This window comes from Canis lupus, chromosome 4 (assembly GCF_048164855.1).
Source record: "Canis lupus baileyi chromosome 4, mCanLup2.hap1, whole genome shotgun sequence".
NCBI classification, from domain to species: Eukaryota; Metazoa; Chordata; class Mammalia; order Carnivora; family Canidae; genus Canis; species Canis lupus.
This window is the reverse complement of record NC_132841.1, coordinates 19694667-19712621: the sequence shown is the minus strand read 5'-3', so window position 1 is coordinate 19712621 and position 17955 is coordinate 19694667. Positions and strand designations below refer to the sequence as shown.

At 36.9% G+C, this 17955-nt stretch overlaps 1 protein-coding gene across 8 annotated transcripts in view; it reads left to right on the top strand.

Annotated features, from left to right (window-relative positions):
• The window catches only part of CTNNA3 (catenin alpha 3), a 1664912-nt gene that overhangs the window by 30482 nt on the left and 1616475 nt on the right, over nt 1-17955 (top strand). For all 8 annotated transcript variants that reach the window (XM_072823257.1, XM_072823258.1, XM_072823259.1 and 5 more), the window contains exon 2: nt 16640-16743. In XM_072823257.1, the coding sequence (XP_072679358.1) occupies nt 16645-16743 (99 nt within the window). In that variant the 5' untranslated portion in view covers nt 16640-16644. The remainder of the gene's footprint in view (nt 1-16639; nt 16744-17955) is intronic.

The following is a 17955-nucleotide window of genomic DNA, read 5'->3' as shown; positions in this document are numbered from 1 at the left end:
CTTTAAAAAAAATAAAGAGGGTATGAACTGAGGAAGTAGTAATGGAAATGGAGAAGACATGGACAATACAAGAGGAGTTAGGGCAATAGAAGCAATATGATTTTTTTTTCACTAATATGGTATGAAGAGAGAGGCAGAGTGAAAGAAAAATATTCTAGGATGATGTTCATGGTTCTGGGTTGGGTGTGCAGCTGTATGATGGTCATTAATCTAGATCAGAACTGAAGTGATGGCAGCAGATTTTGGGTAAAAGATCATAATTTCAGTTTTGAGGTGCCTGTCAGATGGCCCAGTGGTCAATTTGGGAGCTCTGAAGCTTAGGTGAGAGACCTGTACTGTAGAATCTGAGGTTCTAAGTTGAACTGAAAGAGATTACTTAGACAAAGCAATATAACGTGAGCAATGAGTAGGATGTAAGGAATTGAACTTTAGGGTAAGACCCCTTCTTAACAGGAAGTAGTAGATAAGCTGGAGCCAGCAAAAGATATTGGGAAAGAATGCCAGAAGGGTAGAAAGTGGTGTTTTAAAGCCAGAGAAGAAAGCCTTTTATGTCTTATAGAGAGAATACTGACCAGGTGGGAGAAATAGTTAAATAGGGTTAGTAGATATATAGGCAGAATTCCTGGGGAAAAATTTTAAAAGTAGTGGTAAAATAGTGAATTTGGTTGGTTAAATTGAAAGATTCTGGCACAGACTTTTAAAAACTCTGTTAAAGGAATATGGAAAAGTGGAAATATGGAGGCGAGGAAGGACCTGAAGTTTTAAAAAAAGTTATATACTCTTGGTTTCCCAAGTGTATTGATAGATACATAGGAAAATGAATATAGTGTTTTCAAAGACTTTAGTCTCATTTTCTTTATTCTGGTAAGCAGGCTGTTATTTATTTCTAGCTAATCAGAGAATATAGAAGAAATGGGGTTTTTTTAGCTTCAAAATGAGGTTGATAAGAATTTTACTTTTTTCACTATTCTTTCTGTTCTCTGCCTTTCAAAAATAACATACCTTAGGGGACTTCATATATATTTGAGCTGTCTTATAATATGGAGTGGAACCAACCCACAGGCCCACTGGATTTACAGCAACAAAAGCCACTGTCACTTTCAAGGTGTATATGAAGGGCATGTTACTTCTGCCCTGGTTGCTTAAAGTTGATGCCTTATAGCTGAAGGTTATTCTTATTCTGGGTGATTCAATGAAAGCTTGTCTGAGGTCTCATGTATTAGATTATCTTCTTAGATTTCAATTGGGCTAATTTAGTTCTTTGGCTTTTTAAATAATATGTAGGTAACCTTCATGCTGGGCTTATATGAGATGGGATCTCACAGTGTTTCAGTTCTGTTATAATTTTTATAGGTACAAAATGTCCTTAAGTTGAAAGGCATTGCTATATAGGATAACCATGGGGCATTTCTGTCCTTTCTCCTTAGCTGCAATTTTGAAAATGTGTGCCATTGTGAAATATAGGGTGAGCTTTTAGTGTGAACTGGCATTTAAAAAAATAACATGAAAGATGTATTATCAGGAGAAGGGTAGTGAGGTCTTCATGTAAAATTTTTATATACAATGTTACTTTGCAGTTAAGTTAGAAGTTGAATTATAACTTTTTGCTTTTTTATTTTTTTTTTAAATTTTGGAGGGAGATTAAACTTGACTAGCCATTCACAGTAAGAGGGACATAGCATAAGACCTAAATATAAGTAAAATGTTTTCCTTTGTTTTACTTCACATTAGTTAAGGCAATATTTTGACTTTTTTTTTTTTAATATTTTGACTTTTAAAAAAAGATTTATTTATTCATGAGACACACACACAGAGAAAGAGAGAGAGGCAGAGATGTAGGCAGAGGAAGAAGCAGGCTCCATGCAGGGATCCCGATGTGGGATTCGATCCCAGGACCTAGCAGGATCATGCCCTGAGTCAAAGGTAGGTGCTCAACTGCTGAGCCACCCAGGTGTCCCTCTTTTGGCTTTTTAAAACCATTTTTGCAGCCCTCATCTAGGTTGTGTGTGCAGGGAAGTTTTATTTTGGTTAGTATGGCTAGAGTAAGCAATTATTTCAATTTAATTTAATTTTGCTTGGGTGTTCTCATAAAGAATCCATAAAACTCATAATTTTTTTGAGGAAGCACTCAATTTGATAATTTTTCAAAGAATGTCAATAAGATTATAGAGGTTTATTAAAGAGAACTTCAGATGCTTAAAGTTTGAATTATAACATGCTAAACATACTTACTTTTTAAGTTTGAAATATAAATTGTCTTGTTCTGTTGAAACCCAGAGTTCTTGGAAGCTAAGGAAATAAAAAGTGCACACTCTTAAGGATCCCAAATGTAGTGCATTTAACAACTGTAGATCTAACCCTGGAGCATACCATTAATTAATTAATTAATTAATTATTTATTTATATATATTTTAAAGATTTTATTTATTTATTCATGAGAGAGAGAGAGAGAGAGGCAGAGACACAGGTAGAGGGAGAAGCAGGCTCCATGCAGGGAGCCAGATGTGGGACTCAAAACTCAATCCCAGGTCTCCAGGATCAGGCCCTTGGCTGAAGGTGGCGCTAAACCGCTAAGCCACCTGGGTTGCCCAGAGCATACCTTTTATGCACCACTCTGGAATTGATTTCAAAGGGCTCAAGATCCTTTATGAGGTTGTAGTGGATTAGGATTTTTTTCTGGGGTATTTAGGCATGTTGCTTTTCTAATTAATGCCCATGTAGGACATATGCCTTAGAATTTAAGTTAAGAGATTCAATAAAATGAGGCACCAGAGGGAAACTTTATTTTAAACTCTTTTGTTATGGGAACAAAGAGTGAAAGCATTCTTGAATAATAATTAAAGCTCTATAGGTAAAGAGATATGTTTATCCTAAATGTAGACTAGTGGACTTTGTTCTCCTACTGAAAAGGGGTTAGTAATATCAACTAATATTTGTTGAGCACTTGCTAGGTGTCAATTATTGGCTAAATTATGTCTTTTATATGAATTTTCCTTAATCTTTAAGATCCCTTTGAGGAGGGTACTCTTACTATTCTCATTTTACAGATGAGGAAACTGATATTTAGGAAGATTGAATAACTTGTCTAAAGTCACCAATGAGCAGAGAACAGAACCTAGATTCTCACGTAGGCAGTCTAGGTTTAGCCAGTGCTCTTAATTTCTGAGATCCAGTAGTGAGGACATGCAGGAGAATTTAAGAAATTTTGCAGCTGGAGCACCTGGGTGGTTCAGTTGGTTGAGCGTCTGACTCTTGATCTCAGCTCTTCATTTCAGGGTCTTGAGTTTGAGCCCTGCATTGGGCTCCATGCTGGATGTGGAGCTCACTTAAAAAAAATATCCCATAGCAGACAGTGGGGGACAGCCGGGTGTCTCACACTAGCTGCTGCATGTTTTCCTGCTGAGAGGCTAAGTGAAGCTGAAACCTAGCCCTCCTTCTGCTGTGCAAACTATGGGCCTTCCTTTTTTTTTTTTTTAATTTTTATTTATTTATGATAGTCACACACACACACACACAGAGAGGCAGAGACACAGGCAGAGGGAGGAGCAGGCTCCATGCACCGGGAGCCCGACGTGGGACTCGATTCCGGGTCTCCAGAATCGTGCCCTGGGCCAAAGGCAGGCGCCAAACCGCTGCGCCACCCAGGGATCCCTGGGCCTTCCTGTTAACACCTGCAGGGCTGTCTGCCCAGAGGGTGGCATCTTTTTCTAAATCATTTGCCCAGAGGAGGATATTTTTCTCATTTATTGAAAGGCAAATCTTAATTCTATATTCCTTATCTGAGTACTACCACATATATTTCCATTCATTCCCAACAGTCCTTTGACTCTGACCTGCTCTTCCTAGTCCGGTTGTTCCCTTGGTGGTCACATTATATCCACCTTTGTGGTGACAACTCTAAAATTTATATTTTCATCCTAGACTTCTTTCTCAAATTTTGTTCTTATATATCTAACTGCCTACTTAACATCTTCACTTGGATGTGTCATATGCATCTCAAATTTCTCATGTCTCAAACTGGACTCATCCTTTTCCTAGGAGGACCTGCAGCCATGTCCGCCGTAGTTAATGGCAACTCCAGTCTTCCAGTTGCTGCAGACTGAAAAACTTAAAGACATCTTGAATTTTTTTCCCTATGTCCAGTCTGTCAGGAATTACTATGGGCTCAAGTGACAAAATATATCTACAAACTGATCACTTCTGTCCACTTCCCCTACACTTATCCAGGTCTAAGTTACTGCAGGAGCCTAATGACGAGGTTCCTGCTTCTACTCTTGCCCCTCATATTTCATTTTATTGGTCAGAGTGATCCTTCCAAAATATAAATCAGGTCATGTTTCTGTAGTGGTGAAACCTCTGTTGTATTTTCCATGTAGTTCAACAGGATCTATAGCCACCCACCTTCAACTGCATTATCTTTCTGATCACCCTTACTATGTATTTTGTAGCTCATTCTACCCACATACACTGGCCTCCTTGCTGTTTTGCTAATAAGCCAGCACTCTCCTGCCTCAAGCTTTTTGCTCTAGCTGTTATCTCTGCCTGGAGGGCTCTGCTTCCAGGTATCTGCTTGGCTAATTTCCTCACCACTTCAACTCTGCTCAAATGCCCTCAGTGAAGATAATCTTGATCTTATTTAATATTGCAGTCTGCTCTCCATGTCTCTTCCCCTGAATCCTGCTTATTCTGTTCTACTTTTTCTTTTTTTCTCATATATATGTCATTTTCTAATGTACTAATCATTTTCTTTTTATTATATTTATTGTTTATGGTCTCCCCTAATCTCTGACTGGTGTAAAGTAGAAACTCAATAAATATAAGTTGAATGAATGAATAAATGAATGATGGCCTGTAGTCTAGGGGAACCTCTGATCTCACACAATTGCTGTTATAGCTGATGAAAAGGCTAGGTAGAAGAGCTTATACTTATTTTCCATCTCCAAATAAATGTGCGGAAAGTATTTGTAAAGTGTAGGAAGAACATCTGAAAAGAAAGAACCCAACTATTTCTTCATCATATATATTGGGCAATTGTTTGATTTTGTTGACCCTCAGAAACTGAGCTCCTTTTGTGTACCAAGTAAGTAAAGATGTCTGTAATTCTTTCTTGGTGGGCCAAATAAGCCAGAAATGATGACATTGGAACTATGGAGGTGGGATGGGGTGGCGAGGGAGGTGGTCTTGGAAAACAGGTCTGTAGGGATGCCTGGTGGCTCAGCGGTTGAGCATCTGCCTTCAGCTCAGGTTTTGATCCTGGGTCTGGGATCACGTCCCACCTCGGGCTCCCTATGAAGAGCCTGCTTCTCCCTCTGCGTGTGTCTCTGACTCTCTCTCTGTGTCTCTCATGAATAAATAAATAAAATCTTAAAAAAAACCCAAAACAGGTGTATATAGAAATTGTAGTGGAGATTTTTTATTATAGTTGTCCTCTTTCCATTTTATTTTACTCTAGCCAAGATAGTTGTATAAAATCAACTGTGATATTATTGTGCAGCAAATCCCTTGTGTCCCATTTCCATTTCTTTATTTAAACTTGTGTATTTGTGTGTATATATATATATTTTTGTCATAAAAATACATATAATGTCACTTAACATTTGGTTCCAATCCTTCACCTTATTCCTCACTACATATGCTAAACTTTCTGAAAGGGAGGAGGGCTGATAAGGGAAAATGAGGCTTACAGAGTTTTGCTATGCACTCAAGATAAATTTTTAAAAAAAATTTGCTTATATATATAGAGAGAGAATGCACAAGGGAGTAAGGGAGGGGCAGAGGGAGAGAGAGACAAGTAGACTCCATGCTGAGTGAGGAGCCTGATGCAGGGCTTGACTGCACAATCCTGAGATCATGACCTGAGCTGAAATCAAGAGTTGGATGCTTAACCAACTGAGCCATCCAGGCACCCTGATAGATTTTTAAAAAAATATTTTATTTATTTATTTGAGAGAGAGACAGAGAGAGAGAGAGAGAGAAAGAGCATGAGCTGGGGGAGGAGCAGAGGGAGATGAAGAAACAGGCTCTCATGGGCTCTATCTCAGGACCCTGGGATCTGAGCCAACCAGGTACCCCTCAAGATAAATTTTTAATGACAAAATAAATACTCTCTTTTATGACATTATTTCAAGATTAAGAAACCTTTGACTAGTTGCTCACCATTTTTTTTCTGATATTTTAGAAGTGTAGAGTATTAGATAAGATTAATATTTGTGATGATGGTTGCATTTGACACCTTATAAAAAATATCTCCTTTGTATTTCACTAAATAGAGTTACACTAAATGAGATCTCATGAAGTCCAAAGATACTTCGGTGGGAGGCTTGTTGACGTGATTAAAACATCTTAAACTTGAGGAAAAGAAACCTATTTGCAGATAAAACCATAAAAGTGTGTGAGTGTGTTACTGTTATGACAATAACTAGCACATAGAAAAATAATGTTAAAAATTACTGTGTATTGTAATTATACAGAGGAAAATCACACGGGAAAAGGTCACTAATTAATAAATAATAATAAATATAGCTACCTAAAAAGACACAAATACAGTATCATAGATAGCAATAAATCCTGAATTGAATATTTCTGTTGTATTTTTTGAATATTTGAGATTTTATTTATTTTCTTCTGAATATAATATTGAATGTTCACAAATAATTTTAATGAAAGTAGAAAAATAAACATATAGTGAATATACACTTTTGTATAGGATTTTGTATATATTTGGATGAAGGGAAAAGAGATAGGAAAAGAGAAGTGGTATTGTTGCAGAAGCTTATCATGTGAAGAATTTTCCTGCTACAAATTAAAAAAAATGGTTGCAGTAACATAGTAAGATGATACATTTTGAAATTTTGAAACACTTTGATACTTTTGAAAATTTCAAGAAGTCTTTTTTTTTTTTAAAGATTTTATTTATTTATTAATGAGAAACGCAGAGAGAGGCGGAGACATAGGCAGAGGGAGAAGCAGGCTCCCTGTGGGGAACCTGATGTGGGACTCGATCCTGGAACTCTGGGATCACTCCTTGAGCGGAAGGCAGATGCCAACTACTGAGCCACTTAGGCATCTTAAGAAGTGGAACAACTGATGATTTTTTACCCTACCTCAGGGTCGATTGTGTCTTAGAAGATTGAGGAAACAAGGAAAGAAGTAAATCTGATTAGTAAGAACTTGGTGACATGGAAAGGTAGAAAGTTTGGGCAGGCTTGTTTTTAACATTGGTAGTGAGCTGAGTGAAGGTATAAATGGAGGCCCACAGGTATAAATGGAGGTTTGGATTTAGAATTCTTAGATTCCTTGAAGTTTCTTATGAGAATGAGGTGGTGAATGGGAAACTCGTTCTTGCCCTGATTTTTGGTCTGCCCCCTCTCCTTCCACTTCTGGCTCTGCTTTGCATTTAAGAGGCCTCAAGCATAAAAGAAACATTCAATTCAGGATTTATTGCTATGATATTATATTTTTTTTGTGTCTTTTTAGGTATCTATATTTATTATTATTTATTAATTATTGACCTTTTCCCATGTGATTTTCTCTGCATAATTACAATGCAGGGTATATATATATATATATATATATATATATATATTTTAATTTATTTATGATAGTCACAGAGAGAGAGAGAGAGAGAGGCAGAGACACAGGCAGAGGGAGAAGCAGGCTCCATGCACCGGGAGCCCGACGTGGGATTCGATCCCAGGTCTCCAGGATCGCGCCCTGGGCCAAAGACAGGCGCCAAACCGCTGCGCCACCCAGGGATCCCTGCAGGGTATATATTAACATGATTAAAACACTTTATTTTATTTTATTTTTTTTGATTAAAACACTTTGAACTTGAGGAAAAGAAACCTATTTGCAGATAAAACCATAAAAGCTTGTGGGTGTGTTAGTGTGACAATGATTAGGGCATAGAAAAATCATGCAAGTGGACAGTCCAGCCTGCACATACAAACTCCATTAAACTCATAATTTTTGGGGGGAAGCTGCTTCTGGGCTACCTCTCAAGTGTAAGGATGGGCATGTTGAGTTGTTTATTTTTGTAGAATGGATTCTAGGAACAGGCTGGCATAGGTCCTGAAAGTAGGTTTGGGCTGCTTGAGCAGAGAGGTGGGGGTACCAGATGCCTTGAGCATATCAGGAAGGGTATGTCTGGGTTCTGGGAGGACACATTACCTTGGTCCCATGGACTCTTCCAAAACATGAGGATCTGGGTAGGGCAGCTCTTGTCCAGGTCTGTAGACAGTACTGGTTTGGGAGAAAGTGACTGTATTATTATAGAGGTGACAATTGTAAATAAAACATTGTTAGACACAGTTACACATGTGTCATTGATGTCAAGCAAATTTCAGATTTTTCAGATTAAAGGTAAATATGATTTTAAGGGACTGTATATGACCAAAGGGAAATTTGATGAATCAAAAATGAAGAAAGAAGATAGTCAGCTGAGCCTCAGATTTACTACTTTTTCTTTTTTCTTATTATTTATTTATTTATTTATTTATTTATTTTTACTTTTTCTTTTAAAAAAAATTTATTTATTTGTGAGAGACATGGAGAGACAGAGACATAGGCAGAGGGAAAAGCAGGCTTCGTGTGGGGAGCCTAATGCAGGACTTGATCCCTGGACCCAGAGATCATGACCTGAGCCAAAGGTAGGTGTTCAACCACTGAGCCACCCCAGGTGCCCCAGCTTTTTCTTTTACCAGAATCTAGGGTGGTGATTGACATATTTAAGTGCTTCATAAATAATCATTTAACAATAACATCAATGGCCCCACATCATAGTGTTTTTGTGTGACAAGCACAAATTTGAAAAGAATATGGATTAAGATGGGAAAAGGGACATATTACTTAAGACAAATAAAAGAGAATAGCTGAAACTAGGAAAAATAATTTTGGGAAGGCTAAAGCAATTCTCATTTGTTAGAGTTGGAAGGAATGCTGACTGAAAGAAAAAGGAACTTCCAAAGTTATAGACTGAGAGAAAGAGAAATAAAAAAAATAAGGAAGGGCTATGTCCTCTGCGTGAGTCAGATGATATGAGATTAACAACTGACAGATCATACGTATAAGTTATGATACTACAATGTCACATTGGCAAGGTGGAACAGCACTGAAACAGGGAATTGAATTAAGTGGAAGAGGCAGGTATGTTAGAATTTGTATTAAATATAAATACTTAAATGCTGGTCTTGTCTGATATCTTTGAAACTCTATGTGAAAATGATCATAGTAGTTGCCTGTGGGAGAGAAATTAGATGGCCAGAGGACAAGGATAGGAGAGAAACTTGTTTTTAACCAACCATATATGTTGTTGAACTTTGTATTACTTAATAAAATTTTTAATTAATTAAAAAAGAATTGAAACTCTAGATGATGAAAATAAAGGAGTTAGTCTGTTTAAATTAGTTGAGTTATGTATCTTTTGAAAAAGGTATCCCTTAATTCTAAGATGATCTGCAAATGTGATCACAGAACTGGGGGTCATTCAGAAATAACAGACCTATTAGAAAGCAAGAGAAGAATAAATATCCTTATTTTTCAAAAGAGGTGAAAAGGTGGTCTCTAAAATTAGACTGGACATCTAGGCACCAAACTGTAGGAAAACTGAAGGATTAAAATGTAAATAAATTGCATGGGGATCCCTGGGTGGCGCGGCGGTTTAGCGTCTGCCTTTGGCCCAGGGCGCGATCCTGGACACCCAGGATCGAATCCCACGTCGGGCTCCTGGTGCATGGAGCCTGCTTCTCCCTCTGCCCCTCTCTCTCTCTCTGTGTGACTATCATAAATAAAAAAAAAAAAACAAATTTAAATTGCATGGCTTCTCTAGGAGTGAGTTATGTCAAACTAGATTTTTTAAAAATTGAATTCTTAAATAGGAAGGAAAGGGTGTCTTTATTTCAGTAAAACATTAAAAAAATCCTTATGTGTTTTTTTAGAAGATGAAAAATGGGTTATTTCACAAAAATAATTAACTGATTAAAAAATCATATCTACAGTGTTTATTACTTGATCATCATGTATCTGAAAAGATGTTTCTAGTGGTATCAAAATAAGTTTTCATACCTGGCTTTCACTTGTCCAGTGGTTTAACTGGAGACTATAAAATTCATACTGAACGATTAATGGGTAAATAGAAAACTGGGAGGAGGTGTTAACATGTTGGATTTTCTAATATCAACTTTTGATTGGTGGGAACAAAAGTCCATATTCTACAGGATGAAATGTCAGGAGGAAAAAAAATTCTGCACTTAAGGGCAAATAAATATTAATTGTCCAAATATATGATGGGGAGATTTGGGTTTATAGTAATCCTTGTAAAAAAGAATCGAACTTAGTTGAAAAGTGGGTACAAAGAGATTAATTAGGTAAGTATGATGACTCTGACATGGAATTTAATAGTCTCAGAATAACCTGTCACCTTTCAAACTGTTACAAAGTTAATTTTTTTAAAAAACTAGATATTTGGTATTAGGGACTTTTCTGTCGAAACCATATTGTAGATGATTAGATTTCCAAGCCATCTCATAAGAACATGTCAACTTATGTAGAAGGGTTACAGCTTTCCTGAGAGGAGCCTGAACTTCAGGATTTGGAGAGAGGGGGATCATGTGTTACAGTTAGGAGGAGTAGGTGGAAAAATTTTCTCTTTAATTTTTTTTTTTTAAGATTTTATATATTCACAAGAAGCACAGAGAGGGATAGAGAGAGAGAGGCAGAGACACAGGCAGAAGGAGAAACAGGCTCCACACAGAGAGCCTGATATGGGACTTGATCCCCAGTCTCCAGGATCACACCCTGGCCCAAAGGCAGCACTAAACCACTGAGCCACCCAGGCTGCTCCTTAGTGTTTGAGAGGGAATGGCTACCCCAAGGCAAATTTTGGAAATGGTGAAGCTTTCCATTGACCTCTGTGTGCATCTCTCTGATCTAGCATTCTACTGCCATGATATGACTGATACAATGTGGTTTGTACTATAATAGTGACATATATGGGTATCAGATGGAGAGTAATGAGCTAGTTTGTATTAATGTATGATTGAATTATGTGTACTCCATGACCTCAGAGTTAGCTGCATTTAACAATGAAACGCTTGTTAAATTAAATGAATTTAAAATTGATATGAGTTCAGTTTCATGCAGGGAAATAAAGTAGAATAAAGGAAATTCAGGTATTGTGGATAAGATAGTGTGGGGAGAAGGGAAAGATCCACATGGTTGCATTTGCTCCACCTTAAGAACTCTCCCTGAAGACATATATTACTGCTGTCAAGTGATTTGTTTCCCTCCCTTTGAATCTGAAAACTTGACTGGGATTTTAATCCAGTCTTTTTGTCTGCAAACCTTTTCCACTTTATAAAATAGTCTCTATTGGAGAAAAGTCCAAAAGTGGCAGATTTCAATTCAACATATGGAGGAACTTTATACAAGTAAATCCTATGGCACCTGGATGTCTCAGTCAGTTAAATGTCTGCCTTTGGCTCAGGTCGTGATTCCAGGGTCTTGGGGTCCACTGCTTGGTGGGAAGTCTGCTTGTTCTTCTCCCTGTGCCCCCCTCTCTCTCTCATTCGTGTGCTCTCTCAAATAAAAAAAAAAAGTAATCCCAGAATCTAATTGTATAGTGAGCATCTCATTATTTCTATTCATCTAAGTCCAGTACATTGTTGAGATGAAGGATGTTGTAGGAGTCATCCTTGAATTGTTTGGGAAGTACTCCCTAACTCTTGAGATTTTATGGATTATAAAATGCAAGTACCTGGGGATTCCTGGGTGGCTCAGTGGTTTAGCACTTGCCTTTGGCCCAGGGCACGATCCTGGAGTCCCGGGATCGAGTCCCGCATTGGGCTCCCAGCATGGAGCCTGCTTCTCCCTCTGCCTGTGTCCCTGCCTCTCTCTCTCTCTCTCTCTCTCTCTCTCTCTCTATCTCTCTCTCTATGTCTATTATGAACAAATAAATAAAATCTTTAAAAAATGCGAATACCCTAGATTACAATACCAACAACCTAGTAGGATTTTTATTTTGGATTCACATTGTGGTATTGCTATAAGGATTTGGTGACAATTTGTAAGACTTTGACCTTGCTTTAACTTCATTTGCAAAATTCTGCAGCTTTCTGGCTATTACTGCCCTGATCTCCAATCAATCAGGATTACTGAACAGGAGAGATCCAAAAGATTTTTATAAGAAACAGCATTTATTCAAAGAAGAATAATTACATATAGCCAAGTTTCTTTAAGGACTTGTTGCTTTATTATTTTATCATTTTGCCATGAAAAAAATGAACTCAACAACTTTCTTTACTTAATGTGTATTAAAGACATAATAAGAGATCTAGAAGATCTTGGCTGAATTAGGTTTGTCTTTTATCACTGGGTTGAAAAACATTCTTCTAGCAGGATTATATATGATGTGGATAATTTTTATTCTTAATTTTTTATTTTCCTCCAAATTCTGTTGCTCAATGTAGCTTTGAAAATCAATTGTGAATGGATTTCTGTGAAAGAACATGTTTCTAAAGGCTATGAAAGTCCACTTAGATCTTATTTTAGTTCACAACAGTGTCCTCTACTTTTTGTCCCTGATAGGAAAGAACAAAAGCAATGTCAGTAATCTTGACTTGATTTATATGTAGGATAGTACCTGTCATGAGGGGTAACAAATGAACTCCTTTGTGAGTACTCATTTGATAGAACTGTATGGTTATGGAGACTGAAGGACATACTTTATTATATATATTGGCTCTGGGCTATGCAGAAGGGTCACCATGGGAATATCCTATTTGTCAATTTAGATTTGCTTCTGTTAGAGGGAATCAAAGTGGTAGGTGAAATGATTGGAAAAAGCTAAAACCAAAACCATAACCAAGCCAATCTAAAACAAGACATTTCAATCCTAGAAATGCGTTTGAGAGAAACCATTTGGCAATAGTGATGGAACCTTTCTTGAAACATAACTTCTATATTTAAGATCAGTAGCTGAGAAAAGAGATTATGTTTCTACTTTTAGGAAGGAAATAAAACCAGTGAAAAGGGAAGAGAAACAAGATAATAAAGGCGTAAATCATAGGGCTTTGTATCTTATTCATATATATGTGTTTTAAAATTATGATTTTTTTTAAAGAATGTCAACCATATTTATACATGGGTGGTTAGAATGCATAATAGTTATGCTTTCATATCTATGTTTTACTTGCATAAAAGGATATTTGTGCCTGGGTTGGGGTTTTGCCAGGTGCTGGGGCCTGGGAGGGGGGTGATGGGAAGCACTATTCTTACTGACTCATATGCAGCAGAATAGGAGCAATTGATCATTTATAAGCAGATTTCTCTTCTTAATGATTAATAAGCTGTATCACCTTAGACAATTCACCCAACTTCTCTTGATCCCAGGTTCCTTACATGTAAAAACTGGAGATTAAAACCCGTGATTTTTAAAATTAAGTTTTAAATTTTAGTTCCAGTATAGTTAACATACCGTGTTATATTAGTTTTAAGTGTACAGTATAGTGATTCAAGAATTGTAAACATTGCTCAGTGCTCATCACAGTAAGTGTACTCTTAATCCTCTTTACCTATTTTACCCATCATCTCACCCACCTCCCCTCTGATATGCTTTATTTTATTTTCTTACATTTCATTTCATTTTATTTTTTTTAAAGATTTTATTTATTTATTCATGAGAGACACAGAGAGAGGCAGAGACATAGGCAGAGGGAGAAGCAGGCTCCCTGCAGGGAACCTGATGCGGGACTCCATCCTGGGATCTCAGGATCACACCCTGAGCCAAAGGCAGACACTCAACCACTGAGTCACCCAGGTACCCAGATATGCTTTATTTTAAATGAGTACCCTTAGTTAAAGTTATTTCTTCAACAGGAACATTTTTTACTTGAAGCATATTTCAGAATACTTCATATATTTTTATATCAGAATAAGAGTAATTTATACTTCCATTTGAAAAGGAATTCAAGCAATATTTTTTCACTTAGTACAATTTGAATATTTTTTTTCCAAGGCAAAAATGTCTTTAAAAATTAAAGGAATTGTAAGCACTTTGTATGAGTGGCTTGTGGTAGAATTAAGGACAGACTAAAAACAGGACACACAGGATAGTCTGGAAGGGGGCAAAGAGGCCCTGAACAGGCCTTTTGGGTTGTGTGTAGAAATGTGTTACATTTCAGAAAGCATATTCTGTCTCTGAAATCAAATGTGCTGGTGGGTTTTATATAAAATTCTAGACATTTATAGTACAGTTGACCCTTGAACAATGCGGGGATTCAGGGCATTGACATTCCCCCTCCCTGCACAATTAAGAATTGGTATATAATTTGCCTCTGTTTAAAAAAAAATTATGAGAGTGCCTGGGTTACTTAGCTGGTTAAATGTCCAGCTCTTGATTTCAGCACAGATCATGATCAGGGTCATGAGATTGAGCTCTGTGTTGGGCTCTGTGCTGGGTGTGGAAGCTGCTTAGGATTCTTTCTGCCCCTCCCTCTCTCTGCCTACCTCCCTCAAAAAAACCCAAATAAACAAATTTGTTATTAATCTAAGAATTAGAGTTCACCAAAATAAGAGTTAATGAGGATGGTTTTTTAGTTATAGGATGGTTTCATGTGTATGTCTCTCTGCATGCGTGTCAAGTGTACAGTGTGGAAAGGCTTTGGTGAAGCACTGATCTTTCCACTTCCACATACACATGGTGATCATGATTATTTTTGGAATACACACAATAACATATTTATGGATCTCTGGAAGGATCCACTAGAGTAGGAGAGGTTGATGAGCCAAGAGATGCTGATTTTATGGAACTAGGCCAATGGGTGTTGAAAAAGTCTAGGAGGACAATGGGAATAGACTCTCAGGGGGAATGTTTGGGAGGGAATATGGGCCCTACCCTGAGACTCTGGTATCCTTGGGGTTGGAGGCAAGGGTATAGAAAAAAGAAAAATCCTCTCTCCTAGAATCAGTGGGATTGAAAGGAGTTTTGAACAGATTGATTCTGGAGAAGAGAAACACCATGAAAATGTGTACTTATTCTTTGCTTCTTTTTTTCCCTTTTCCCTCATTTGTACTTGTGATAATGTTTAATGTATAAAGTAGGTATGGCAACAGGTTCATAACAATAACCGATAATAAAATAAAACAATGATAACAATATACTGTAATAGATATTATGTGATATGATCTCTCTCTTTTCTTCAAAATATCTCCTTGGACTCCATCTTTATCTTGAGATGAAATGAAGTGAGGTGAATAACCCAGGCGTTGTGATGTAGCATGAGCTTCTTTTTACTTTCTGATGATAAGGTAGAAGAAAAATCATCTGTTTCTGGACTGGATCACGATTGACTGTGGGTAACTGAAGCCACAGAAAGGAAAACATGTAGATAAGGGGGGACTACTGAAGTACTTCCTAATTATTTTTGTTTTAGTTTCCATGGGTGCCATAAGGAATATCTGAATATTTTCTAGGGGAAGAATCTTATGTTCTCTTACCTGCAAGTATAGGAAACTATAGAAGAAAGTGGGTAATGTCAGGGTGCCTGGGTGGCTCAGTGGTTGAGTGTCTGCCTTTGGCTCAGGTGATGAGTCCAGGGTCCTGGGACTGGGTCTCACATGGAGCTCCCTGCATGGAGCCTACTTCTCCCTCTGCCTGTGTCTCTGCCTCTCTCTCTCTCTCTGTCTCTCATGAACAAATAAATAAAATCTTAAAAAAAAAATAGGTAATATCTAAGTAGGAAGGTTTTTGCATTGATAATAACACATATTTCTATAGACTTAAAATTTTTTTAACAGACTAAGATACATGTTTCTTACTGCTTATCTCTGTGGGCCTTTAGTAAATGCTTGACTGTGAATAAGTTAATACACATTTGTGGGCTTGATGGGCGATAGTTTTTATGGCCAATTTGTTAATTTGAATTATGATATAAATGCCACAAATGGTCATTTGAATTATTTGTGTATTCTTATGTAAATATCTCACTGATTTTAAGATTAATGGTAATACCTTAAAGATGGCTAGTCATTCTTTTCTTATTTTGTCTTGCCTGTATAGCAATCTCTTTTCTCTTTTTATAATAACTATGACAATTTAAATTAGTCTATTTTCTGTATAGGAAAGTAAATTGCCCCTAGCTTTCTTCTTCAATCAAAACACTCAAGCAGTTCCCCAAACAAATAGAGATGTATCACGTTTTCCAAAGTCCTACTTGGCTCCTCATCTGAGTTATCATTAATAAGAACAAGCAAAATATGAGCGCTGGCTGCCTCAGTGCTATGATTTCTTAGAAGTCAGAGGACTTGCATGCTGTAAGTTATGTCTCACCAACCTGGCTGTTTTTTTTATTTAAGACTCCTGAACAGATGCAAACCCACCCTGGGTTATTATTTTAGTTATGAACATACTAGCATAGATTACTTTGTTAGAGGATCTAAGCCTAGACCACACGAGCTTGGAAAACACCTAGGGAATATCTCATTTCTCTGTTGGTAGACTTGTCACCCTGGTCCTCTGAGGGTTACAGTCGATATCAGGAAGAGGTGCTGAATACAAATTTCATGCACTCTATAATTTTCATTAGCGCTTCCCTTTAGAAAGTATTTTTTTTATTAATAAGTGTCTCTTTGTTTTTGTGCACAGGCAGCATGTCAGCTGAAACACCAATCACACTGAATATTGATCCTCAGGATCTGCAGGTCCAAACATTTACTGTAGAGAAGCTACTGGAGCCGCTCATAATCCAGGTATTAAGACCATGGAAATGAAAAATGGGAAAAGTAGATAGCAAATCAAGGGAAGATTTGATCTTTATAGAGTGAATATGTCATCTAAAATTGCTTTTTAAAATGCTGTTCAAATATAAAAAGTATATATTTAGTAGTAATAAAATATTTTGGAAAGTACCCCTTCTCCCCTCTGATTCTATTTTAAAAGCAATAGCCATGGTGTCACTGGGTAGCTCAGTTGGTTAAGCATCCAATTCTTGATTTTGGCTCAGGTAATCATTTCTAGGGGTTGTGAGACTGAGCCCTATGGGGGTCCATGCTCAGTGTGGAGTCTACTTGTCTCTCTCCCTCCCTTCCACTTGTGCTCTCTCAAATAAATAAATAAAATCTTAAAAAAAGTAACAGCATAAAAATATATACATACAACTTTCAAAGTAACTTTATATGAAATCTCTTGTTTTATAGTCATGAAAACTGAATGAGGTAGGCAGCATGGTTAAAACCATCTTTATAATAGATGAGGAAATTGAGCCTAGAGAATTTCAATGACTTGTCCCAAGGCACATGGTGGCTCATTTGTCAAATAGGAAATTATTTTTAAAATACCAAAATGTATGAGAAAAACAGCTCTTTAAGACACTGTGTGGTGAAGTCTTTCATAAAGTCAGTAATCCTTTTATGATATACATCATGATTTTCTGACTTATTATGCAAGTCCAGATATTATTTATTGGAGTTCTTAAAGCAGAGCTTGAAAAAACTTATATTATGCTATAGATTTAAATATTTGTCCTTAACCTAAAATTTGTAAAGGAACTTCCCTTTAGGAAGTTTACCACACATTATACCTCCTAAGAAAAATTAACTTATTTTCTTTTATTCAAGTATAATTAACATACAATGTTACATTAGTTTCAGGTATACAATATGATTCAACAATTCTGCACATTTCTCAGTGCTCATCGAGATAAGTGTACTCTTAATTCCCTTTATCTATTTCGCCCCATCCCCCACCATGTTCCCTCTGGCAACCACCAGTTTATTCTCTGAATTTATATGTCTGGTTTTTTGTTTGTTCATTCATTTGTTTTGTTTCTTAAATTCCACATTTAAGTGAAATCATATGTAACTTGTCTTTCTCTGACTGGACATATTTCACTTAGCATTATACCTTCTAAGTCCATCCATGTTGTTGCAAATGGCAAGATTTCATTCTTTTTAAATGGCTAA